General features: G+C 35.9%; 4 protein-coding genes across 5 annotated transcripts in view; 1 reads left to right on the top strand and 3 right to left on the bottom strand.

Moving 5' to 3' along the window:
• LOC113502328 (protocadherin-like wing polarity protein stan) overlaps positions 1–25497 on the bottom strand; it is a 211832-nt gene extending 186335 nt beyond the window's left edge. For both annotated transcript variants that reach the window (XR_003401350.1, XM_026883861.1), the window contains exon 1: positions 25066–25497. The gene's annotated coding sequence lies outside the window, so the exon portion shown is untranslated. The remainder of the gene's footprint in view (positions 1–25065) is intronic.
• The window catches only part of LOC113502330 (calcyphosin-like protein), a 59017-nt gene that overhangs the window by 11097 nt on the left and 20090 nt on the right, over positions 1–27830 (top strand). The window lies entirely within an intron of this gene.
• On the bottom strand, positions 8124–21435 carry LOC113502327. Its single transcript, XM_026883859.1, has 2 exons — positions 21233–21435; positions 8124–20369 (listed from the first exon to the last, which is right to left on the bottom strand). Exon 2 carries the CDS (start codon positions 20236–20238, stop codon positions 8158–8160), a length of 12081 nt encoding a protein of 4026 aa, XP_026739660.1. The 5' UTR covers positions 20239–20369; positions 21233–21435; the 3' UTR covers positions 8124–8157.
• Positions 26470–27499, bottom strand: LOC113502331 (ribosome biogenesis protein TSR3 homolog). The gene is made up of 2 exons (XM_026883868.1): positions 27429–27499; positions 26470–27308 (listed from the first exon to the last, which is right to left on the bottom strand). Exon 2 carries the CDS (start codon positions 27299–27301, stop codon positions 26573–26575), a length of 729 nt encoding a protein of 242 aa, XP_026739669.1. The 5' UTR covers positions 27302–27308; positions 27429–27499; the 3' UTR covers positions 26470–26572.

Genomic DNA, 27830 nt, shown 5'->3' with positions numbered 1-27830 from the left:
TCATTAGCTTTGTTTTCATTTAAAAGAATTTTGTTTACATATAGAAATACATTTATCAGTACTTCAAAATATCTTTGTTATAAATGCCACGCGTGTCTTCAAACATAGGTATATTTTAAATAACATTTAACAACTCAAATGTGCGCATGAAATATGGCTGAATCGAGAAGCGAAGCCATATGTGAATGGCATCATGACAGCACGGACGCCATGTTGATTTTTGAATTTTGATAAATTGCTCCCAAACTGTCTCTTAATTATGACGCATGCGTGAAACAAGAGGTATATTAGGGCAGAAAAGGCTTTATAACAAGCTCTTTCAGTCATGAATAACACCTATTAACAATATAGAAATTACACGTAGAGACACTTAAAAAAAAACAGATTTCTCATGTTTCATTTTTCTTCGTAGCTATAATCTTAGTTGATAATAAAAAAAATCGCACCTAGGGTACTTTATGTCAGATACATGAACTGGGCTGCTTTTGTAAGACGACTAAAAAATCACGGTGTATACTTGTCCTCTAAGAACATTAAAAATCATAAATGTTTAAGAATTCTCATGAAAATTTATAGCGCCAATTGAAAAGCAGTTTACATAGAGAGATGTTCTCGCTTCAAGACTATAAAATGTGATAAGAGTCGAGTTAGTACGTGACAAGTCTTAAATGGGCTGGCTTGACCACAGAGGTTCCTTGCACCGAGTGTGAGTAGGTAAGGAATTGAAGTATTGTAAATTAGGCGCTGTTATTGTTTATTTAAAATAGACTAATGTGCAATGAGATCTGTAATAAGGTCTGAATATACCTATTAATTATTTATAATTTTTTGAGATATAACGGTGGCGCTGCGTCCCGCGTTGCTTCATGCGGTTTATCAGGTATCAAATTGACTGACCTGTTAGTCTAGTGATTATTTTACCTGACTGCAATACCGGAGGTCGTGCATTCGATTCCTACCCAATCAAATCTTTGAGTGATAAGCATGATAATTCATCTGAGTGTAATTAAGTTTGTTTTTTAGTTGTCTAATAGGTACTCATAATATAAGCTTAGTTCGAGACTAGAAAGCGCGGTATGAAATAAAAGAAAGAAATATTGTCTCTTGCTTAACCCGGGGAAACACAACGTATTGTCAGGATATAGATAATATTGTCATAAAGTAGTAAGCCCATGTATTAATCCTCGATACAAAACTCATTGGTTACAGAGTTTGTTTATACCAAAATATTAAACATATAATTCTGATAAAATTCATATTCAGTTTTAACATAAAATGACGATATTTCATATGCGAATGTACATTGAAACAACCAATTATTCGGAACGGATTACATCGCGGTTTGATCGCAGCAGGGATCATGTCTGGCCGTGACCATGCTCCCCACAAAGGAATCGAAACATCCTGAACGCAAATAATTCAAACAGTCACAATTTAAGCTTAAAATTGTTCCAAACTCTGTGTACCTTGCGGTTCTATGAGCGGAGGCGCAGGTAGTAGAGACCAAGTAAGGAGGCATATTACGCTTTCTTAAGTATTCTATTTAATATCACTATCATTACTGATTCGAGACCCCTTTTTTTGGTGACGCGGGGGAATCCTCATGGACATCCAAATGGAGGAAATGGGTAGTGTCAGACTTCTACTGACCAAACCTGAACCGCTGTGCTACGTCATCTGCGTTTTTGTGTCGGTGTATGGCAATGCGTTGCAATCCTTCATACAGATTCAAGACCCATGACAAACGGTAAGGGAATACCTGAATTTCGGAAAATGGAATCTGGTATCATCCTCTACTATATGGGAAAAAGATTTTACCCAGCACTTCTATAATAATGAATTTGTTCTGAAACGTTTACTTACACTTTCATAGCTTACCCGTAGGTATTTGTTTTACCAATTTAGTTAAACACGATCAAAAGATTTCACAGTACAATTAGCTAATTCAAACCACGTAAAACCATAAACCTGTTTATTGCAATTTAAACATTAGTGTTAAAACGGCGCTATTTCTTAATGCGAACTGCGATACATAACTTCGGAAATACTGTTCACTTTCGACCATTCCAAGATCATTATAAGTGTTGAGAAACCTTATTTATCTAGCCTCAAGCCTAATTTACGGCGACTTTAAAATATATGGCGGTCTGAGGTCTATAAAAGTAACTTGGTATGGGTTTCTTGACTTACAGTGAGGACTATCTAGTTCGGTCAGTAGATATGAGAAACGTGTGACACTAGATTTCCCAACGGACTTGATAAGGGACGGGATGTCTGCCTTTTTCAGGCAGGAGAAAGGACTTGTTTTTGATACGGTTTCAAGAAGCGGTACGTGCCCAAATACAAACGTATTTTGAAAACTAAAATGAACTATATCCATTTAATGGAATTGTCATAATTATAATATTTATTTAATACTGCTACGAAAATTTTCGGAATACGCCTATATTTCAACAAATTGTAATCACCTCTATGCCACTTAAAATGTCTGAGTTCCATTTCTCAGTTTAAAACGCACCAGAGGCATCCAATGTCTTTTTAAGTCGCTTATAAAAATAGAACACCTTCAGCCACAAATTAAAATTAATTGCAAGATTATTTCCAAGATAATTATTTGGCAAGTAAAACAGGTTTTCCTCGAGTTTCACGGTAACAGGAGCATAGCTAGGGTGTGTAATAAAATCGGACAGCCGCTGACAAATGTGTTTATCCCGCTGGCTTGCAGTTAATATGTGTGGTGTAAGATCATTAAGAAAGTGCTTAGCAACAAAACCATTATCAAAGCCCTTTGAATTTGTAAAATAGATGGCATTAATCGGTTACATATGTTAGGGTTCTGTGGGATTTTATAAATAATGTTTAACTAATCCAATTCCTAGGTGTTTTGTTAGGTTTGCTGTTTTCACCATTCTAACAAAATGCGTAAAGGTTTAAGGCATGGCAAAACTTGCTGAAATTCCTTACATTGGCTAATAATTTACTCAAGGTCATCGCATTAAACGGTACCAATGTAATAGTTAGATTTCATCATGATTAAGGGTTCATAAAGCGCTCCTTAACCAGTAAGTAATTATAAAATCTAATACAAAACCACACCTAATTTTAAAATTCACAAGTTAAGACACAATAATAAATAGACAAAGTAAATATTCTATTTAAAGAAATAGAAGATCGCTTGCGTATTACACCACAGCAACGAGTTGGCAAGAGGTTGCCTCGTGAATGAATCATAGAATCGATCCGCTTTGCCGACGGGGACTTGTTAACTCAACTTTATGAGTCAACTTAATCTTTTGGCTGCACTAGCTACAGTTTTATAAACGATACATGCGTTTTAATTCCATAAATAATTTAAAATTGCTCTTTTTATGCAATTTCAAGGTATTTAAAATGTCGGGTCGCGAAACCTGGCTGTGGTCCAGTCCCCAAACAATATTATTTATTTAGAAAAATGCAATTGTTATGTTCGACTTTTCTCCTTTATAAGATGCCGGTTGAAATTTTCAGTTTTTATACGGAGCCTCCAGTTTTGCGAGTGTCGGTTTCTCACTTTACTGGTTTTTAGTAGTATTGCTATAACATATCCTACACCTAACACCACGGGGTATAAAAGTTTAACGTACGTATACAGCTATAATTTTCACGGAAGTCGTAAAGAGACCCGCGCGGGCTAGGCCGCCGCCATATTGAAAACATGGCGTGTTTTGGCGGGAAACCCTGACAACATAACAATGCCGTGTTTTCTTTTAAAAATAGAATAACGTTGTGTTTGGGTTCGTAATTTTTGTAAGTTAGACGGGTTTCCAGACTTGAATGTGTAGAGGTGCTACAGGTAATTCAAGGCAGAAAATTAAATTGCTTATTAGTTATTACTATTATTGAAAGAACGCAACTAGTACTTAGTTATATACATATCTACCTAGTTAAACAGTTTTAATAAAAACGGGCATATAATATTACTTATTGTTAAACTTAACTTGCTGTTAATTAGTAAAAACCAACAAATCAGGAACCTACGTAATAATATTATGGTTATATGAAACTAGACAGATAATCCCAATAAAAATAAACGACCTGAAAGCTTTACCGAGAACGAAGCAAAATGAAATTTAAACATTGGTTACAGATTAGTATCTTTAACAATTTACCCTTATCAAAGCCGGATTAACGTTTCCCGTTACATTATCCTCCCCGAATTCGCAATAACAACTAAATGTAATTGTTACTGTCATTGTATTGATAAGGATTCTTTACTAACTACCCACAAATTTCTAAAACATGAAGTGCAACTCTCGTACAGTTTTCATTTGTGTGAAAGATGCTAATCAGCATCTGATGACATTCATCTGTCAAACTACAAGTGCGGTGTCTAAAATGGCGTGCATTTCTTTTTCATTCAAACTCATTTGAGCATATTTTATTGGATAAGCAGATAAATAAAAAAGGACTTCTAAATTGAGATTTAATGTTTCCACAAATTCCGACTAAATCCTAGATTATGCAGGTGCAACTGAGTTTATAATTTCCATTTAATAGAAGTACAGATCGCGGTTGCGGCGATGACGTCAGCGGGCACTCATCGACGCGTATTTTGCGGTTAAGAGCCAGCTTTCCATATTCAGAGCTGAATAACTTCCTATTTGGTAAATCTATGTCCAAGAGAAACATTTTGTATCTCGAAATATCCATGATACTACAAATGCAGTATCTGGTTCCCGCAGTTCCTCATACGCCGCTGATCCGATTACGATAATATAGCTCGGTACAGAGCTTTCGTGTATAATATTTGCTTTAAAAACTGTTTAGGCATCTTGAAGGTTTTAAAGATATCTTGCATACGTATAAAGTTACAGCACAAAGAGTCCATACTAACACCTGCTATGTAAGGGTTATGTTTTTAGAATAGTAAAAAACAACGCAATAGCATGGATATATACAAATGTACTGGGATGGAAAAAAACCTTATTTTAAGAAACAAGATGCATTTCATGATATCGTATTATACAAATTTATATTTATTGTAAATGCGTTATTACATTTGCATAGTTCTCGGTACACCCCACAATAGTTATTTAAATGAGATGTTGAAATGGCTGAATAAAGTGGGGTTGACGTGTGTATCCATATTAAAACGACGGGCGCAGTGAAGCGCGACATTTATATCATTACTATGCTCGCATAATAACATGAAACGATAGATACGAATCGATAAAAAATAAAATGAGAAATTCAAACGAGCTTTCCTCACGGCATACTTCATAAACGCAACAAGTTTTCAAAAAACAAAACTTTCCTGGATGCCACGATAAATTTTATTTTCGCAATGACATTAATCTATAACTGGCATAATAAAAATATACCGTGGTCTCGGGAGTGAAATATTGTAAAGTGCAATGCAATTTCCACTCCCCTAAAAGTTGGGACAAGGCGTTTTGTTGAGTCACGCCAAAAAAGTTTTTGCAATGATGTTGTTCGAGGGAGGTCTTTAGGCTTAACTGACATTAAAGAGGAAAAGAACTTGATTTGGCGGTTCTTTAAAGTTATAAAATCAAAATGTTAAGGAAAAGATTCTGCATTAATGTAGTACAACATGTTGCGATAATCTTGAAGGTCAATATGAAACATTCACTGTAGCTGAAAAATGTTTTAAAACCCACCTAATGAATCAAAAGATAAGTTATTATAAAATGTAACATGACTTCAGATCAAATCAATGAAAATACTTATCTGCTCAGATATCTAAATCAAATAATGTAACCGTACTCTCAATACTTTTAATAAACCGATCCGAGTTTATCTCCAACACGGATACCAATAAAAACCGGTACGTTTAAATGAAGCCCTCAAAAACTACAGAATTATAATATTTTATCAGTTAGATCCAAGGAGCGATCCACATAACCGGTCCCTTGGTCGCAACTAAAGACGTTATTGTAATGATACATATTTATTAAGGGATAACTGATACACTTTAAAAGGTAATCGAAAATTAAAGTATAAACTGACAAATACAGATTTAAACAACGTTTCAAAGTAAATGTTATCAATTTAGACATTGGTGAATTTAGTTACAAAAAGTAAGGAGTAGTGATAGATATTTCTAAATAAATTGATTCGAATAGTTTATTCGATTCGATCCGATTTTAGTTAGAGCATTCGAATGCGTCCACATGTATATGTGTCTAGGACAAACCAAATCCGGTGTAGGTTCACGCCGGTACAGTGACAGCTGCGACATAACAACGTAGAAATATGCTAATGAACAAATCGACAAATACACAGCCGCGGTATCAGACGACTAAATCCAACGGATCACACAGGGTACGCTTTTAGGGCCCATTTAATATTCAAACAATGTTTTAACTATAGACTACGTTCTACTACACATATATGCTAATTTCAATTAACTGATGGTTATTTTTTAATAACACGTCACACATTTTTAATAATGCGTTAAAAAGAAATATTGTGCGTATTGTACAAAAAACAGCTAATAGCAAATCGGCCGAAACCCCAGATCGATATATATGAGTGTGGAGTGCATGGCTCGTACTGTACCAAGGGTAGGTACCGCAATATCTACGTGCAAGGGTCCTCCCCTCTGACTCATAAAGAGGGTGGCTCTCCCTCTCACTTTTGAGGGTTTGGTCGATATTGCTCTCTTTTGTTTTCGCACTTTGAACGCGATGTGTACCGTTCAGACTCGATTTCATGATAGTAAGCATGTTAACTATTTAAAAGGTGGAATATATTATGTTGACGTTAAACGGCTTTCTAATATTATGGTTTTTTCTTATTGACTTGAGTGGTTTCAAGATCGTTTCCTATACTTTTGCTAAAGCTTCTTAAAATTGTGATTATATAATCAAAACGTTTATATTCTTTTTTAAAGGTTTAGAATCCCTGGAGAAATGTATTATGAAGACCTAATAGAATTTTGTAAATCTGTGTTTCATTAAACACAAGTAATAAATACATAACAAATAGGATGAGCAAAAGGATAATAACTGAACTCAACTATCAAAAAACATAAACACGCATAGCAACGAGAACTTGTGAAAGTGTTGATTTTAAGTAAACCGGGATTCACGCTCGAAATACTGCGTAATAACAAAACAGGGGTTGAGTCGCCATACGCGTAGTATACAAAGTAAATCCGGAGGGTCGGGAGATCAGACACACAAACATTTGTCAATATTACCTGTGCCCGCTTTTCTAGACGCCCTGCCAAGTCCCGAATTAATAAGTTTTTGCAAGCTTTATTTGAGAATTAGTGATTTAAAAAAAAATGTTTTCCAAGTGAAAAACTTTCGACGGTCTTCTATCCTGGCTATAAGAAACCAGCCCACGCGGTATACGTTTACATCGTCAAGTAAAGGATTAAAACTATAACCGTTGGTTATTGCAGGTCACTTTATTAATACATAACATAACTGAGATAACATCTATTTCTCATAGCTATGATAGTAACGGTCTAAAACTTTTAAATTGAGAAACTTAATGCAGATTTCTTGTGAAGATTAACAAATCACTAACTATTGAATAAGTACCTACATACCTATTTTTTGTGTAATAAAGGACCACGTAAAGCCCTAACAAAAAGTTCTACGCGCGTATTCAGCCGCTTGTAAATTTTGTTTTAATGTTATAGTCTAGTGCAGGCCACCCTCAAACTTTAGGGGTTTCGTGGTCAATGAACTTTGGGGTGCAATCATCAATGCGTAGATGGACAGCGTACATAGTATTGTACTTTACTAATAATGGTTCTAACAGTACATCGAGAATTTTGTGCAAGAGATCGTAAGTTATTCAATTTGGTATTGACATATTGCTCTTGGATGAATAATATCATGTAAGTAAAGTAAATTGGTTTTATCATAGCAAACTATTATTGGTAGGATAGTTACAATCAAGGCATAATTTTAAATGTTTATCTGCCTATACATACATGGATTATTTGAAGACTGTTGTAATCAATCGATTGTGTGATCGGTGGTTACGTACAAAACATGCTAAAATTATATTTAGTAACAGTATAGTATAAATATGTATAATATTTTTTGTAATAAGGCGGTTAAATGATTAGAGGCTTATTGAATTGGTCCTCGAAAAAAAAAGATTAATTTACATTTATCATAATTTATTTTAAATATCATGCTAGCGGTTACACACACAGTACGACATTATGACCTTACATAACTCCATGGCAGCTACACATGGACACCACAGAACACCCGCCAACACGAGTAACAGCACATCTGTAATTCGTCTCCATACTAGAAGCAAGCCGAGACAACGCGGGCAGATCCTAGCGCACTTGTAGTACATAGAAACCCATGGTTCTTTCCTCGGGGACAGCGTCAGTAGCCACCACGAGAAACCCGGGTTCAGGCTACGATCGACCTTATTTTGAGGACGTAGTCGCCCTCTCTTAACTATGTATTTATTTTGAAAGGAACGTACAGTGTCTCCAAATACTACTTTACCTAGCTTTGAACAACCCATGACTTGAGACCTCAATTTATATGATTTTGATGGTAGTACACCCACGCTGCTTTTATCAGCTGCATCTTTAGACCTTTTCCAAGCACGCATAGAATCCCCCAAATACGTCTTAATGTTTTTGTAAGTGCGTTTCAATAGACCGCTCAATTTGTGTTTGGCTCTTGACATTTTTAAATGACTAATATCCATGGCTGACTCAGAAACATGAAAAAGGTCACTTATTTTCTTGTATGTCTCAGGCATTTTTCTGTTGCTTTTTTTCTCTGTAAGCTTCCAGTTTTCTTTAAAAACGCCATCTTCGCTTTTTGATACATTTTCACAAAGTCGTGCTCCTCGCATAAACGTAACCTCTGAATCTCCCTCCTGTGATTCGATTCCAGTACCGCAAATATATGTTTTTGTTCTTCTGGGTTTCCGTAATTTATGATTTAAACTTTTGGTATGTCTTACAACTTCTTTCTTATCAACAGTCCTACGAAATAGATAGGGTTTAATTTTCCTAGGTTTTACTACACTTGCTTTCTTTGTTACTCCAAAAAATAATCTTTTTCGTCTCTTAGCGTTGCACACATGGCAACCGCTTTTAGGTTTGTTCGATGCTCCTTTAATTTTAGACTTTTTTGTTATACCACAAATAGTGCTTGGTCGAGAAACGTTATGGTTTTTCAAACTCTTATGTTTAGGTCTCTTGAATAAAAATGTTAGGGAGTCTTTATATTCCCTTTCTCTTACATCTTGGTTTCGGCACCTATTGTATAGCGAAAACTTGTTTTTCTTAGGTATACATTGTAAAATATCAAGTTGGCAATGAGGACAAATCAGTTTTACACAATTTTCATTTCCCTCTTGGCAATCTCCAGTCTGTTGTCTTGAAAACATGTTTTTGAGGCGATGTGCAACTTTGTGAATTTCAGATTCTTCGACATATGTTTGTTTATTTTCGTTTTTCTTCTTATTACTGTTATTGCAATTTTGTTTAGGTGGACTCGTGTGATTTGCGAATAAATGCTTCCAGCGACACAACATGTTTGTAAGCATGGTAACATCGCTAGTTACTTCTCTAATTTGTCGGACAGTTTTCACAGATAATTTTCTATTTCTTCTTTTAGCCCCCAAAACGTTTTCTTCTCCGTTCAGCCCTTTATTTCGACAAAACTTAGGACTACATCGAATAAAAGAAGCGCATTTTTTATTATCATTACTTATACTCTTTTGGTTCATATGTACCCGACGTGCTGGATTAAACTTAAAGTTACACTGGCAAATAGAACAATGCTTTTCATTAACTTTCCCATAAATTGTCGATCTACTCACAATGCCATTAAATTTACTAGTCGTATATGACATGATGGTGTCCAGGGTGATGGGGTGGCTATTTTTAATAGTTCTTTTGATTTCACACATTTTTTTCGAGTCTACATTTTTCTGAATTGTGTTGTTTTCAGTAATATTATGCATATAGGGTTGCGGGAAAAGATATTGGACCCAGTACTCCGTAGGACCAAAAGTTGGTCGTCCTGTAACTTCTTCAACTCTACCAACTATTACTGATTTAGGATGTTGCGTTCGACCTAGTTGACCTTTATGTAGTTTTGCAGTACAAAAGCATCTTTTTAACATTGCCACAGTAGAGGATTTATTTTCAGTCTTTACGGCTTCTGATTGGGTGTCATGGCTTCGATAATAATCTCGCCTTGTGCCGTGTCGCCCAATTCTTGTAAATCGATTATCAGTGCCAACTTTTTTGCATTCCATACAAAGGTTATTTGCCTGACAAATATCTTTGGCCTTATTAACTTTTTCCGCCCTTTCTCCAGACGTTTCAGGAGACGTTCCTTTGATGAATTCTATATTGAAACTAAAATTAGAAGATATTCTAACTGTTTGTCTGTGGCCATCGGATAAAAATTTGAATCTAGGTTCTTCGACTATTCTTCCAACTTTCCGTAGTGAATCCTGAGTTACTTTAGATCTATAACCAGGCCTAAAATGATCAGCCGTGCTTGAAACAGATATTTGTGAAGGCCGGCTCATTCGAGTACCCGTTGTCCTTGACGTTCTTCTGACGCCTCTTTTTTTAATTCTTTCAAGACATTCGTAAGGGTCACACTGGCCAGGAATACAAACACCAGGTTCGCATTCATATGGATCTAAATTCTGTGGCCGCGGCACAACCACTGAAGGTTTATATTTCTTTTTTGTAGCTGTAGCTTTATCTTGAGTAGTAACATGAATCGTATTACGCTTAGGCCGTGACGAACTTTTTTTAGTTTCTGCTCTCTGTAGTGTTAATGTACACAAGCATCGTTGAAACAACGACCCCTTTCCAGAAGCTTTCGACTCAGTTGTTACGCCGACCTGTGAGGTTCTGTGTCTAAGTGTAGGTTTTTTTTTGTTTGAGCCTTGATTCTGTAATTTTACTCCATTTGCAGTAGATACACTTGTCTTTGATTTATATTTTAAAGGTGTCTTTATCGGTGGTTTATAGAATGAGGGAGAAGTATTTTGATCGCAGGGTGAATCCTTAAAGAACTCTATATGAAAACTCATGTTAGAACCCAAACGTACAGATTGGTGATGAGATGATTTTGGGGTGTATGAAGAACTGGGTGAATGTTTAGCTCTGTAAAGAGTTTTTGTTGAGAGTCGTCTGTGGCCTAATCTTTTTTCTCTGACTCCCTTTGTTCGTTGATCCGCAAAAGTTGAAACTGATCGTGATCTAATGGAATCACCAGTAGTTTTGGTTCCAGTGGTTTTCATATGCCTAAGTTTTATACGTTTTTCACATTCATATGGATCACATAGACCTGGGATACAAACTCCAGGTTCGCATTCAAAAGGTTCAAGAAAATGCGAGTGCTTTTTAGTTTTTGTTCCGATCTCCCGAGCAACAACAGGTTGGGCGTCCTTTTTCGTTTTAATTGTACGAGTGCCAGCAGATTTCATAATGGGATCTATTTTTACTGACGCTGGTTTTTGTTTACCCTTCTTCTGAAGTTTTAACGTACAAAAACATCTTTTTAAACGTGCGCACGATCCTTTACAATGATTTTTCACACAATCTGATTGAGTATAACTATCTCGTGGTCGGCTGCTTCTATCAAAAGAAGATATACTTCTCGACCTATATTTGGTTTCAGTTCCTTTAATAGCATGAGGTATGTTCCTTATTTTAGGTACGTTATGATAGCCTTGAGATCGTAAATCTTGTGGAGAAGAATCTTTAAAGAACTCCATATTAAACCTGAAGTTAGATCCAATACGTACAACCTGTTGACTCGGAGAACCATCGCCAATGATCCGTGCTTTGCTTGGACACTCATCGGGGCATCGGTCGGCACATACTTTTCGATTATGAGTTTTATACGATCTAGAACTAGATACGGATCTACTTGTGTTGGACGGAGTACTAGAATCCTTCGATTTCATTCTTTTTTTTATTCTTTTCTCACATTCGTAGGGATCACATTGTCCAGGAATACAAACGCCAGGTTCGCATTCATAAGGTTCAAGTTTTCTGCGATAAGTTTTAGATTTTTTATGAAAACTCTTGGATTTTGTCCCATTTAAACTATCTTTTTTAATTCCAACAACAGTTTTTTTAGATTTGGTATTGGTTTTTTTGGGAGATTTGGATTTGGCGTTATTATTTTTTTCAGGAGGTGTTTTGACTGCAGCTTTTTTGGTACCGGTTTTGGCTACCGGTGATTTAGCAACAGTTGCTCTATAACTAATTACTTTAGTATTAGGTAATTCGGCATTTCCAGGAAAAGATCTAACTTTATGAGATTTATCTATTTGTGCAGTACAGAAACATCTTTTCAAGAAGGGTCCCACACCAGTCATAGTGCTTCGCATTTTGGTGGCCATAACTTGAGAATCTGTATCACGTACAGCTCTATTGTATTGACCTCTTTTATTTCTGGAGGAGACAGTTTGCCAGCCAGTAGACCTACTTGTAGTTCTTCTAGGCCTTTCGTAAGGCGAATATCTAAAAATCGGTTTCGAATTTACACTACTGTCGTTAGATGATTTATCTTTGTAGAATTCTAAGTCAAAACTGAAGTTTGAACCCACTTTAACTGCTTGTCTTGAAGGCCTCGCAATGACGGTAGTCCTATGTTCCGGTCTACGTACTCTTGTATGGACTTCTTCAGGCCTAAAAGACGATTGCGCATTACTATCTCGATATCTTCGGTGCGGTTTTATCATGCTTGACCTTGTTCTATTGCGTGTTTTTAAAGTACCAGAAGCACGGTGTATTACTCGTTTTTTAATTCGTCTTGCGCACTCATATGGGTCGCACTCTCCAGGTATACATACGCCGGGTTCACATTCGTATGGCAGTAATTTATAGGGAATCGATTTATGCCTTTTGTTTACCATAACACTTCGTGTCCGATATGTTGGCACTTTTTTAGTAGCAGGAGTTGCCGTTCCTCGGTGACTCGATTTGGTCTTTTTAATAGATTTACTGGGTGGCTTTCGATGTTTTGATTTATTGTTTTTAACATGTTTACGAGGCGGTCTTCGATGCACTGATTTATTCGTCTTGATAGATTTACCACGCGGTTTTTTCCTGTTAAGTTTTAATGTACAAAAACATCTCTTTAACATTGGCCCGAAAGATTTGTCTTTTGTTTTAACACCATCCACTTGTGACTCTCGACTGTACAACTTATTGCCTGTAGTTTCCATGTATCTTGTTCTCCGTTTATGATGTCCTCTACGACTTCCAAAATATGGTGTTGCATGATCTCCCCTGCGTGAGACATATCCTGGTTCCGGTTGTACTTGGTTGTTATAACACGAATTTTTATCTTTGTAAAATTCAACGTTAAAGCTAAAGCTTGATCCAATTCTCACAGCTTGTTTTCCTGAAACTGCTGGTGACCTATGCTCTTTTAGAACTATTTCTTTAGGAGATCGATGTCTTTCATAGGGGTTTTTAAAAGTTGACTGCGTCATTCGTGCCTTTAACGTTCTCGAAGAAGTGAAACTAGATGATGTCGACCTTGTTCTGGGCCCTATAGTACCAATATTTTTTTCCCGTAAGTTTCTTTTTCTGATCAATTTTTCACATTCGTAGGGGTCACATAAGCCAGGCACACATATGCCAGGTTCACATTCATATGGTTCAAGAAATGGATAACGTTTGCGAGTTTGTGTATGGACAACGTGAGTTTCTATTTGTGGAATTACTTTTTTCTCCTGTTTTTTTCGAGATTTACTATTTGTTTTCTTTGCTGACGTGAAAGACTTAAGTTTACATAGACACCGTTTTAACATCGACTCGGTAACAGATTGTTTTGGAGCCGTTTCTTGCAATTTTAAAGTACAAAAGCAACGTTTCAAAACTGAGCTAGTTATAGTCGAATGTGGACGACTAAATATACTCATTTGTGAATCCATGTCACGAGTGGTAGTTCCACTCCCTTGGGTGTAACTTTCTCGCATATTTCGATGAGCATGAACATATTTTGGAACTTTTTGAACGTATGACCTATCTACAGAGCTGCGCGGCAAAGATCTTTCTTCATGAGATCCATTGGCGTTATTTTTGTAAAATTCTACGCTAAAATTAAAACTTGATCCAAGGCGAACCGCTTGTCGGGGCGACGAGTTTGGTTCCCCGGTTATTGTCATAAGAGAAGGTTTAGATATTACTGCGGTATCTCTCGATTTAATTGGACCCGCACGAAGTTTTCTGGCTTGTAAACCTTTGTTTCTGTATTTATTTGTTCTAGACGTCATACTTGAGCTCGTACTTAAATATCCAGCCATCGAGTCAGTTCCGTGTTCCCTAGTATGTTTCTTTCTTCTTTTTATTAATTCCAGACACGCATAAGGGTCACATTCACCGGGAACACAAATGTTAGGTTCACATTCATAAGGTAATAACTGTGGTCTTATCCTTCTCTTGGTATTTTGGCCGGTTTCAACAGTCCTTAGAATTGGTTTTTCTACTTGGAATTTTAAAGGTGTTGCTGTGCCTTGGTTCATACTTTTTAGCTCTCGTTGTATCTGTTGTTTTCCCTTTTTTTGCAACTTCAATGTGCAAAAACATCGTTGTAACATGGGTGATACGCTCGATGCTTTGTCACGTAACTGTTTCATCATCGATTGGGATTCCCTATGATACCTTTCTGGCCTAGAATATCCGACCCCTCTATCTCTACGAGAATGAGGTATTCTGACCGTTTCAGACGCATAATCGTTTTGTTGGTGGTGGCGGTCAGTAGTGTTTTTGGAAAATTCAATATCAAAACTGAAAACAGACCCAACTCGAAAAGCTTGCTTTTGTGACTTTGGGGATCGTGGTAACGTTTGGTATTTTACACCTGTATGTCTAGCCATCGCAATAGCGTTTGAACGCCCTAAACTAGATTGTAATTTTCTACTTCTAGAGGAACTCATTCTGGATGTTGAACTGGAACTGTGTCTTAACCTTCTTTCGGTGCCAGACATACGAGAAACTGTTCTCATTAATCGTCTCATTATCAGTTTTTGACACTCATGTGGGTTACATTCATAAGGTATGCAAACTCCTGGCTCGCATTCGTAATCTTTAAGTTTATGTTTTCTTTTTGTACTTTGCTGTGTAGCAAATTGGATATTCATTGTGCAATAACCCTTTTTTAGCAATGGTTGGATCCCAGTAATTTGGCCGTTATTGAAGATTTGTTTAGTGATCTGAGATCCATTTAAATTGTTTCTTTTTATATATTTTCGTTTGTATTGTTCCAATGAAAAAATGTCCATGAGAGATCGTGAAGGTCTAAGTTGTTTTACTTTATAACGAAATTCCGATTGAAACTTTACAGTTTCTTTTGAAGTAACACCAATTGAATTGTGGTGCGATCGTAACAACTGACACTTACTTTGTTGAATATACGTTTTTTCTGAGGTGTATGCAAACGTAGATATGGAGTATATACTAGAAGACTGTTCTTGCTTTGAATTTTGCCACAACTTTATTTTACTTAAAGCTTTCTTGGTGTTATTTGTAGTGGTGGAGACTTCGCGAGATGAATCTGTTTTCTTTTTACGAAGCATTATTCTTTTCGGCGAAGTTAACTTATTCTGAGCGATAGTGACGGAATTAAAGGAATAGACTTGCGAATCAGCAGTTATAACAGGATTCAAACATAGACTACTTCGACATCCTGTAGTATTTATTGAGCATAAACACTTCTTTAAAATTGGTTTGATTTTAGTGGTACTATATGGTATTTGGAAACAATGATATTGGTATTTTTGTTCTTTCAAATATGCTGAAATATTGTTAACTTTATTTTTCAAATCCCTGATTTTATAAATATCATTTTCCGTTAATAATCCTTTTGAGAATTCAATATTAAAACTGAAATTAGAACTCATTCTAACGCCACATTTCTGGGAATAACTTTCAGTTGAAGATTGTGGTAGATGCGAGAATTTACTATTTTTATTTAATCTTTGTGAAGCGCTTATCTTCTTGAATTCAGGATTTTCATAGACATCTTTAGATTGTGTTTCCAATTTGCGAGTATCACTTGACTTAGATACCATTCTTGCTTTCGGAGTATTCATTCCTGAAGCTTTTGATGAGTGACGCATATTTCGCTTTTTATTTTCATGCTCCAGACATGCTTTGGGGTCACATTCTTTAAAGTTACAGGCATTTTGTTCGTAAGGCTTTAAGTGACGTAGGTAATTCGATTTTATAGATTTTTTTAAGTTTTTAAAGGTTTTGTACTTCTTGTCTACGACTGCGACACTGAGGGAACTCTGCTTATGTTTACCATCTTTAGGTGCCTCTAACAATAAATGGCGATTCATTTGTGGGCTTAGTGTAGAGCGTCTGTCATGATTAATATTTTCCATGAGTATAGATTTCCGTGGGCGTTGGTTTTCCTTTAGTTTATGGTCATGTAAAGGCTGCGTATTAATCCCCTTTTCCCTTTTAGAACGTTTCTTAAAGGGAAACAGTTTAGAAGAAGTGTGCTTTTTTAAAAACTTAATTGCGAAGCTTGGTCTTACTTGTTGTGAAGAACTACCAGGTACAGTTTTGCCTTTCGTTTTGTCTACTAATTGAACAATAACTTCACTTCTGTGAGAAATCACAACAGAATCAATCTTTTTTGGTCTAGGGAACTGAAGGGACCGGACTGTAAAACCGCTGGTCGATTCCGGTTTTTTGTATTGCGCAACAATTTGAACAGGTTTGTCGATCTTTTTACTTTCTCTCTGTATCAACACCTCTTTGCATTTATTTGGATTACAATTTCCAGGAACACAAAAACCTGGATCACACTCGTCTGGTAAAACAGCCACACACTCACAACCATGATCATTCACAAAATTTGCTTGGAATGTTTTTGATACCTTACTTTTTGTTTTTGAATTAGTAGAACTGGAGTTCGGAAAGATCGTCTCCTCAGACACTTTTATTGGCAATTTCTTTTTCTTTTCCAATTTTCCGATTGTAAATGAGCAAACGCAATTTCGAAAGCCGCGTTTTGTCAGTGTAAACTTTGATTTTCCCATCGCATTACTTATTTGGGATTTCTTATGTTTTAACTTTTTGTTTCTACCATCCATATCTAATTTTTCTTTTGAAATTTTAGATTTATCGCTAGAGTGACTTTTAGTGTTTCCATGGTCGATTTTAATTGCTTTATTTTGATTAGGACATTCACAAAAAATTACATTATCATTTTGATTTTTGAATCGTTGAGTTTCTTTTACCCTTCTTCTTACTTCCGGCTCTGTTTTATGTTCTTTTTCTTCGGTAATGTAATTGAGGTATTCAGAATCAGACGTCAACTTCAATGGTGTACTCGTTCGAGAATGAGTGTTACTTAGATGAGTGGGAAGAATAGTTTTAGATTTTACGGTAATTTTCCTATAGGTATCAGGACACTCACATTCTACAGTACTACCAGATTTTTTGGTTACGGAGGATATAATCTTTTCTTGTACGCTTTGAGTGTTACGAGATTTAGCAAATTTATTTTTGATATCTTTATTAATCTTAGATTTGGTATCTTTAACTTTAAGCTTTAAGGTGCAAAAGCATCGTTTCAGATTGTGCCTTCCTACATGTCTGTCCCTTCTTATTGACACTGCATTTTTGTTTTCGAGACGTATTTCTTCGTGGGGTTCTTTTTTAGGAGGTGGCAATGATAGGGAAGATTTTTTTATATGGGTTTCGAATGTGTTTGTATCAACATTCTTTCGTGAAACTTTCTTTACAATAGTATTTGTGGAAATTGATTTAACAGGTTTCTTAACTGGTTTACGCTTTTTAGGTTCATGTTTCTTGCTGGGTTTAGGTTTCTTGACGGGTTCATGTTCCTTGACGGGTGCCGGCTTTTTGACGAGTTCCGGTTTTTTGACGAGTTCAGGTTTCTTAACAGGTTCAGGTTTTTTAACGAGTTCAGGCTTGGTAATAATCTGTTCTTGAGGTAATTTTCTCGTTGGCACAAATCTCATCGGTATATCATCTTTTAAATGTCGGACTATGATTGGCGTCTGCACCGTATTTGCGATGCCAGTGTGTTTCTTAAGTTGCAGGAAATCAGTCAAAGATCTAACAGAAAATTTGTCTTTTTGCTGAATAATTGGATTGGCAGTTTCTTTCATCTTGATTTTAGGATAATCGCCTGCCGCAGTGCGTTCTTCTTTTAAATTTAGAGTACTCGCCGATTCATTTACCTTGCCTTTAAAATATCCAGAACCACGACCTTTTTTTGGAATAAGAGGCTTGGCGATATCATTCGCCTTGCTGCCAGGGGTAGCTGTTTCTTTCGTCTTGCTTTTGGTATATCCAACGGCCATAACCCGTTCTTCTTTCGACATAATAGGACTGACTATTTCCTTTCCCTTGCCATGGCGGTATCCGCCGGCTATACCAAGTTCGTCTTGTGAAAGGACATCGCTGGCCGATTCTTTTACCTTACCTTTATGATAACCACCGGTCTTGGAACGATCTTCTTCCGAAATTATAGGGCTTGCTGTTTCTTTTACCTTGCCTTTGGGGTATTCATCGGCTTTAGCACGTTTTTCTTTTGAATTGAGTGGACTGGTAGTTTCTTTTGCCTTACTTTTAAAATATCCACCAGTTATAGAACGATTTTCTTTCGAAATTAAAGGGCTAGCCGTTTCTTTAGCTCTATTTTTGTGATATCCACCGGCTACAGAACGTTCTTCTTTTGAAATAAGGGAGTTGGCCGTTTCCTCACCCTGGTCTTTAGGGTATCTAACGGCTATATCACGTTCTTTTTGTGAAATAGGGGGGTTCGCCGTTTCTTTTGCTTTTCCTTTATGATAGCCATCGGCTGTAGCATAATCATCTTTTGAAATGACATGATTGCCTGTTTCTTTCGCTTTGCCTTTAAGAAATCCAAAGGCATGTTTCTCTGTAGAAATAATAGGGCTGCCAGTTTCTTTCATCTTGATTTTATGATACCTATCAGCTAGGGCTCGCCTTTCTTTTAAATTCTTTCTTATATTAATATATGAATCAGGTAAAACATTGATTCTACTTGACTTTCGTAAACGATTTTTCTGTCTTTTTATACCCGCTTTGAGAGGGGAAGTTCCACGTTCTTTTTTAATACTTATAGTTGATGTACTAGAAGACACCTTTTTGTTTTTTAGAACTGATTTGCTTCTTTTTGGTCTAGTCGTAATTTTCTGTTTTAACTCTGAATTTTGAGTAGGTAGTTTATGTTTGAAATGTATTAGGTCTTTTAATTTTATAGCGGGTTTTCTCTCGTGAGAATCTTTTTTCAATGATAAAGTGTTTTCATTTTTTACTTTCTGTACATCAGCCATATAATAATCCATATCGTTTGTATGCGGAAGTCTAAATTGCGTTATTTTCTTTTTCTTTGTGTTGTCCACATCACCTGTAAAATTGTTTACTTGTAAAGCTGTTTTACCACCACCTTCACCCACATCACCTGTATATAGAGGCGGACGAACATTTGTCCTCTTTTGTTTATGAAGGGGGTCCTTGACCTTTTCATTCTTTCCACTCGCCAATTTATGATCTTTGTTAATAGTGTTGTATTTATCTTGATTAGCCGGTTGCTTAGTAGCCCCTGGTTGTTCTGGACGGATTTTCTTGAGTGCTACTCTAGATTGTAGTTTTATCAGTTCTTTGAGAACATGACTTTCACAAGCACATGTGCACGGGTCTGATTTGATATTTTTAGTTTTGAAGCTTCTTCCTAATCGTAATTCTTCACCATTTCCAGACTTTGACAAAACACTCGATTTTGAAGTTGCATATCCACCCGCGTGGGCGTGTTTACGGCCTTTCTGAGCATGCTTATTCATGTGTGCTTTCGAATGACAATTACAACAACTGCAGCATTCGCTTATCTTTTTCCATCCTGATACATCATCTTTATCTAATGAATCAACCAATTGAAAAATATTACCCGTCCGTTTAGCTTTTGCTAGACTTAGTTTTAATGCAGGAGATAGTCTTGGTTTCAAGTCAGATTTGCTACTTATACTTAAACTACTTGAAAGTAATTGATTTCTGATGTCGTCATACAAAGCTCGAGTTTTGATCAATTTTTCTATTAAAGGCATTTGATTAACTTTAAATAATTTATCGATTTTTGATTCTTGCGCTAGTAGTCGTTTCAGTGACGGACTATCTAAATCTTCGGTGCATGAGGTGCAAGAACAAGTATCATTTGAACTTTTTGAACGATCTCCAAACATTGCCTTCATCGTGTCGCCTTTCCAGATTGCTCACGAAATTAAATTATAATAACCAAATATGCTCAAGATACTAGCGCACACAACTATATATTACAATTTAATAGCACTTCAAACTCATACTGCGACACATCATGATTTACCTGAAAATGACATCGTGATATAAGTAACTATCTTTCAACAGTTTCGATTCTAGCAAATCTCATTATTAAACCAAATAGTGGAACATAGGTAGCCTGAATACCAATATAGTAGGAGTAGAAGAAACTTATCAATTGGAAAAATAATATTTCTTAAGACACATGAGATTTTTCTATTTAATAGCTATTTAATAACCTAGCGACAATAGGATATTTTTTAAATATCCTCGCAAGATCTCTATTACTCTGATTAGGTTTCGATTATCCACCTGGTTTTGAGGCATTATTCGAGCCAACTAAAAAATTGGTATGAGCAAGCTTTAGGTGCAGCGCAGACGACAGACTATCCGTGATGCACTTTTTAGTCTGTGAAAGTACCTATGCAATAATATGCAGTAACGCGTCTGCGCTGCTTCTTCCTAAGTATTTTTATGCGACTTCTTAAAAAAGGCTTTTTTTCCATTTGACTTTATAGGCTCCTTATTCCTTCTTGAATATACTAGTTTATATCTCGTTTGATTAGGTACTTACAAAGCGTAAACTACCTCATAACTTTTTAATTTTGATTTGGTTACCTTTCTCATTACAATATTACATTTTACTTTACAATACATTTTAGTCGCGTTTATTATTTACAAAAAAAGGAAAACAAATGGAGTATAGCTATAGTCTTAAGTTTCAATACAATTAGCTGTGATAAAAGACAAAGTAAATTTTATACTTTATTTGCTCTGTACTCTGATGAACTTATGTAGGCCCTTACAATATTAAGTAACAAAAGTCGAAGAGGGAAAGAAGCAATTACGTAGGTAAGGCAAAGATCTAAAAGTAGAGACAGTATTTTAGTAATAAATAGATAAACTTACTCTTTAAAAACAATACCACACCGGTCATACACAAGACCGGGAGGTAATTCGATCAAACAATTATTTCACATTGTTTTTATTTCATTTACTTCTTAAAATTTTACCGCATATTTCTTCGACTAAAAAGCACAATAATTTACAAATAAATTCACATCTAAAATTTAATTTTTAATCCAGTCAAAAGTATTTAAACGTCACCGCATTATTGAAAAAATATTATGACGTTTGCCGCCAAACGGTAACGTGATAAAGTATATTTTTAAAACCAAAAAACAGTTAAAGCGGCCAGTGAGACGAAAAGCCTTCAAATTAAATTCGGATACATTACATTGTACTTTGAAAAAAAACTCAAATAAGTTATGGAGTTATGACAATAGAGATATAAAAAAATAACAATATTTCAGAAATAAATTACTTTAATTATGGTTAATCATTAAATTGAACCGCGCGGCATTTATCAAACAAAGAAGCCAAACAAAAAAGAGAATAGAAAAAAATTGAAAATACTTAACACCCTAAAAAATTGGTACGAAAAAAGTACAACTACATAAGTAAATAACTAAAATAGTGATATAAGTTTTATATTCAAATATCTATTTTGTTCGCTCACTCTGCTTTTGAGTTGAATCTCCACATGGTAAGTTGGAAAACATCAGAGGTTCCTCAAGGGCGGATCCAGCTTTTGCACCAGGGGGGGGTCACATAGTCGTGGTCAAGTCGAAAACTTACAATTTAATTTTGATAACAATAGATACAAGTAAAAAGTAGGCATTTTATTAATGTACGGAAGTACTGTACTTAAAAATATTCATTCGTTATTGTACACTTGGAAATCTTAACACCTAATAACTTGTACATATACACGTACATATTGCCATATTCTCTTGAAGACATCCAGGGAAGCACTATCACACACGGAGTGAGGCAGCCTATTAATATTCCATAACCGTGGTGGATGATTTGTCATAACAGCTAGAGGTATGTCGAGGGGTATGACGCAAAACTCCGCAAAAGTGAAGAGGTGGTACGACAAGGGTTTTCAACAAACAAAATACGAACAGACAAAATACATATATTTAAATAGCAAAATCAATTTTTCTTTGACGTCTTCTCCCGAAACGCGTTATTACGTCATTTACGTCAATGGGTACGTTTTTATGAACGTGGAGAAGTGCCAGTCCGGTTAGTCGATCTTCAACCATCGAAGATCTTAGCCACGATTTAATTCTGCGCAACGTAGAGAAAGATCTTTCTGCTGTCGCTACACTGACAGGTAGTGTAGCCAAAATACATAAAAAATTTCTTATATATCGATGTCACAATTCAAAATAAGATCAGGAATCGACTGCGGTACGTCCTGGCTTCGCTGCCACGCCTGCCACTTCACCATCCACAACCGATATTCATTAACAATGACAGAAACTGGAGTGTTATCTAGTAATAATTTATAGTCGGTAGCTAGTTGTTCCACAGTTTCAATGTCTTCATTAGTATATTCGCTTTTTGGCATGAAAACGCTTAGCTGAAACAAATTAAGTACATCAGGAGATAGGCGGTCCTGGAGATCACTTATTATTGAATCTAGAAGAGGATGTATATAGCTCTGCGGAAATACTCTTCAGCAGATTGAGCAGGTTGGTTATTGGCCCTATATATTTGTTTTGATACCATCCTGGGGCATTTAATCTCTACATCTAGCTGCTCAGCTACTTCTTTAGCCTCTTCAAAAAGCTGTCGGTAGATTACGTCCACATTTTCTCTTTTATTTTGTAAAACACTTAAAGTATCATTAATAGCGTCCGTACATTTTTTTAAATCAATTGTTTTCGATTGCAGTACTCTGCTTAAAGATACAGTAGTACCTGAAAAATAAAAAGTCAATGACTGTATCCGTAGTGCATAAACTAAGAATTTATAACTTGATAGAAACGGTATGTACTCGTGGCATAAAATATTAACAAAACAATAACATAATTTTAAAGTAGGTTTAGTATACTCGTATAAGTTCATTTGCTAAAAAATAAGAAATAAAATAATTTAGGGAAGTACCCACCTAATACATCACTTAAACAGATGGAGGATATAATAAAGTCCGAACTGCGCAATGTTTGCAGCAAGCAATGCGCATCATTAGCAGTTTTATTGTCTTGCCAAGCAGAAATCTTCTCCAGAGCGCTACAAATTTTGACTAAGTTGTCTCCTTGAAATTGAAGATGCCCATCATGCCTCTCTACCCAACGTGTCTCACAAATACCTTGCATGGCAGCTCCGAGTTCTACCTTGAAAATTTCATGTCTCTTAGCGGATGCATTGGCGAATGCTACAACTTTTCTCATTGTGCCAGATGTATTGCGACAGGAAACTACTTTGGATGATCTTGCCAATGAGTTATTGAGCACATGGTTGTTGCACGGGCAACGTTTAGCATGAATGGCTATTTTCATCAATTTTTGCACTGCCCCTTTTGTATCTGATGCCATAACCGAGCAGCTGTCAGTTCCAATACCCACACACCAAGATAAATCTAAGTTAAATTGGGTACAAAGATTTTCAACGATTTTCGCCAATGCTACACCTGTCAATCGAGGCTCTATGTCTCTTGAATTGTTGTCTTCACGTCTAAGAGCATCATAGGTATCACAAAAAGTCACAAAATGTTCTTTAATAATACCATCATGCAAATATCGGAATGATAGGCTGAGCTGTGAGATATGTGATATATCTGTTGTTTCATCGAATTCTGTAAAATGTTTTCCTGGATAATTTCTGCGCAAACATCTATCAACTCATTTTGTACAGTCTTGCTGATGTACGTGGCGTTGGATTTTGACGATTCTAAATGTCGCTGCAATGCAATATCGCCAGAATCAATACGGAATTTTAAAAGGGCTCTAAAATTCCCTTCATCGGCTACTACGCTGTCATAGTTCAGCAATTTACCGTCGTCGCGATGGCCACGTAACGATATATTTTGATGGCCACAAAATATTATACTTTTTACGATTGGTCGCAAACGTTCTCTATTTTCATTTATTTGTTTCAGCCTCTGACTATTTACTTGGTTCATAATGTTAATTTCCGGTTTATGAAAACTCAATAAAAAGTTCTTCCCTGCTTCAACACATAATTCGTGGTTTTTGTGTCGCTGGTGTGTTAGCAGAACACCATTTTTACCTAGCAAATTATCGAAAGCTTTTAATGGATCTTTTACGAGTCGACATAAAGGTGTTGTTGTCTGTATACTTTTATTCGGATTTTTATTTATTTAATTAATTTGATATATATTATATCAAATTAATTAAAAAAATCATTATGTTCAATTAGTGGTCCACCTAAGTCCTGGAACCAGCTCAGGGGGGGGTCATGACCCCCATGACCCCCCCCCTGGATCCGCCGTTGAGGTTCCTGTTCCTAAACATAATTATTATATTCAGCAGTCAGGCTGTGCTGACGAAACGGAATGCTAGATTTTTTAAATAATTAAAAAATATATAGCGCTAACTTGATTTTATCTTTATAATTTCCTGCAATAGCAAAAAATAGGACTTTATTTTAATTATTATCTAAATAATAAATAAGCAGGTCCCTATCAAGAAAGTTGCATTTCAGGAATTCCTATCGAAAACTTTTCTTCGCGTTTCAGTAGAGATAACTTTAAATGTTTCTTAAGATAATTGTACATTTTACTAGTAATCAAATAGTAAATTAAGTTACAATCAAGTACAAATTTACGCATCCGAAGAAATCATTTAGGTATTCATCAGAGGTTAGTGACTTGCGACTTGCGAGACACCTGCGTGACAGGTTGCATTGAAGTCAACGGACAAACTTACCGAAGTTATAGAAGTAACAGCCTCCAAGAATTCCCCGCTCCAATTTTATTTACACACACAAAAAACACAACACTTTATCATTCACAAACATACCACACATAAAAGTAAGTGAAAAATAAGTTATCCGCGAATTTCAAACTGCCACTGCACCAAAACACAATCGTCTCACGCACACCGATGGCAAAAGCAAACTAAGCTAGCGAAGAGCGGGCACCGGCACGCACATAACACAAACTTGGAACCCCTCGTAAAAACAACGAACTTTTGAATGAACGATAGTAAGCTCCCTCTATCGGGATCTCATGAAATGTTTTTGTTAATACGCAATATGACCACAAGATGGCGGATTTAGTTTGACGCTATTCATGTACTTTTACCTAGATGGCGCTTGTATAAGTTGAAATAAAACAGTCACATTTTCAATAACTTTTTTTAAATATTACTGGTTGCTGGGTTGTAACACAATATTATATTTCAATAATTGACTGTGAAATATCCAATTAGGTAACAAACATAAATCCGAAAACAATTCGATGGTAGTTGTAACGTTGCTATGAAACTACAATTAATTGAATTATCTACAGTAAACAGTTCCAAATCAGTTAATTTATAGGTATTATTAAGCTAAAATATTAAGTTGTTACTCAATGATAGAATAAATAGGTTTGATTTCTAAAATGGAAATTAATAAATTTCAGTTATAAGCCCGTAAAATTATTTCAGGATTATCATCATGAAAAGTGAATGATTGACTATTAATAGTCAATACTTAATTATTAGCTATGTACCCATTGTACCCAGTGAAACACAGGAAGGAAGGCCTAAAAGAAATCATCATAATCGCATAAAGTCATCATCTGCCTAGCCTTTTTCCCAACTAAGTTGGGGTGGACTACCAGTCCAACCGGTTTCAGATAAGTACCAGTGTTTTACAAGGAGCGACTGCCTTTGTGACCACCTCTACCCAGTTACCTGGGCAACACAATACCCCTTGGTTAGACTGGCTGTCAGACTTTTCAAGCTTCTGACTACCTGTAACGGCTGTCAAAGATGTAGGAATAACAGCCGTGACCCACAATTTTACCTTGCCTTCCGAAACACGGAGGAACTTGGTTTTGACAAAGATGGTTACCCATCTATGGACCAACCGCGTCAAGCATATCTTAACCTGTGATCGAATCACTTATGCGCTTATAGCTTAGCCACAAGCTCCTCATATATATACATATCATAATCGCATAAAGTATCTTAAATATTTATTTCAAAAGCTGTATAGGTACATAAATAACTACTCAGGTAAACCCACATGACATAACACAAATTCTGCCATTAATAAAAGCAGAGATACTCTTTTGATTTGCAACATTAAATTATAATTATCATTAATTAGAATAAAAGCCAACATCTCAACATACAATCAATTGTACCTTAACTGGTATTTTCGATAAGTTTATTATACAAATCTTATTAACAATCATTATATTAAATTCAAGTCTTATAACAAATACTATGAACTATCAGATTCAGTTTCAGATTCACTCGGAGGCCACATTTGTCTGTCATCCTTTTCATTCTTTACAGTTTCTAAATACTTTTCCTGGGCTTCTAGCACACTCTTACTGTCTGTACAGGCTGCGTACAACTCCAAAGCTTCAGAATTAAGCTCTAAGAAAGAGTGGCCCCATGAAAACTTTGATAAATAAAATTGTGCCTCTTTTTTATGCCCAGTTATTACCATAGCTGCTGCTAATGCTTCTACACAACTCAGCTGGTACGGTTTTCCATAGTTTATTGGATTAGCTGCGACTAAAAATGGAAGCAATCTTGGATGTGGTGATTTCATTCTCCCAAAGGGGGTCTCGTCAATTTTAGCCCATGAACAATCTATAACAGCAAGTCCAAACTTCTCAATGATATCCTTATCATTCGGGCTAACGCACTGGGTACCAACTGGTGATAGAACAAGGCCCTGGAATCTCTGACCAAGTTTTAAATTCTTTATGAGGTTATGTCGCAACAGTTTTCTGCCGGAACATTTTTTAGGATCACAATGGTTTAAGTCCCACATGCTGACAGGGAAATCAGCCTCCACACCTTCATCATTGGATCCACTTTCATCAGAATCAGTCTCTTCTGAGGACTGAATACTTAAATCGTTCAATCTCTCCGCATAGTCACGTTTAACATGATGGTTCGAACGTTTTCCATGTACGCTGCCTTTTTTTCCTGGAGCCATTATTAATCTATAACAGTACAAGTACTTTTGAAACTATGTATTTAAGTAATATAACGAATGTGTACGTTAAACATTAAACTTAGTTCGTTGAACAAACAATAAACATTGGATGAAAGCAAAACATAACCTTAAAAAAATGTCCTTGATGACAGTGACATGACAACAGAGATTTTCGTTCAGCAATATTACCCGTTAATAAATAAATGACCAGTAGTAAACAGGCGCAACACATACGCACATATTTTCAGTAAATAGGATCGTACGTTACAATAATTTCAGAGTTTTAATACAATAAACATGTCATTACAGAACTGTAAAGAGTAAATACATAGCCTGTGTAAATGAAGTATTAAGTTTCAAGTATAGGTAGGTTTTCTACTACTACTACTTGCATTCTTCGCTCTTGAACATATGTTTAACGTTATGATTGTATTTAGCTTTGATTTTGGCTTGACTATATAGATAATATATATCTATGATTTTTAAGAACGCAAATTATCATAGACGTTGGGGAAACCAGAAATCTTAA

This window comes from Trichoplusia ni, chromosome 17 (assembly GCF_003590095.1).
Source record: "Trichoplusia ni isolate ovarian cell line Hi5 chromosome 17, tn1, whole genome shotgun sequence".
NCBI lineage: Eukaryota > Metazoa > Arthropoda > Insecta > Lepidoptera > Noctuidae > Trichoplusia > Trichoplusia ni.
Note: the sequence above shows the minus strand (reverse complement) of the source record. Positions and strands in the feature narration are given on the sequence as shown.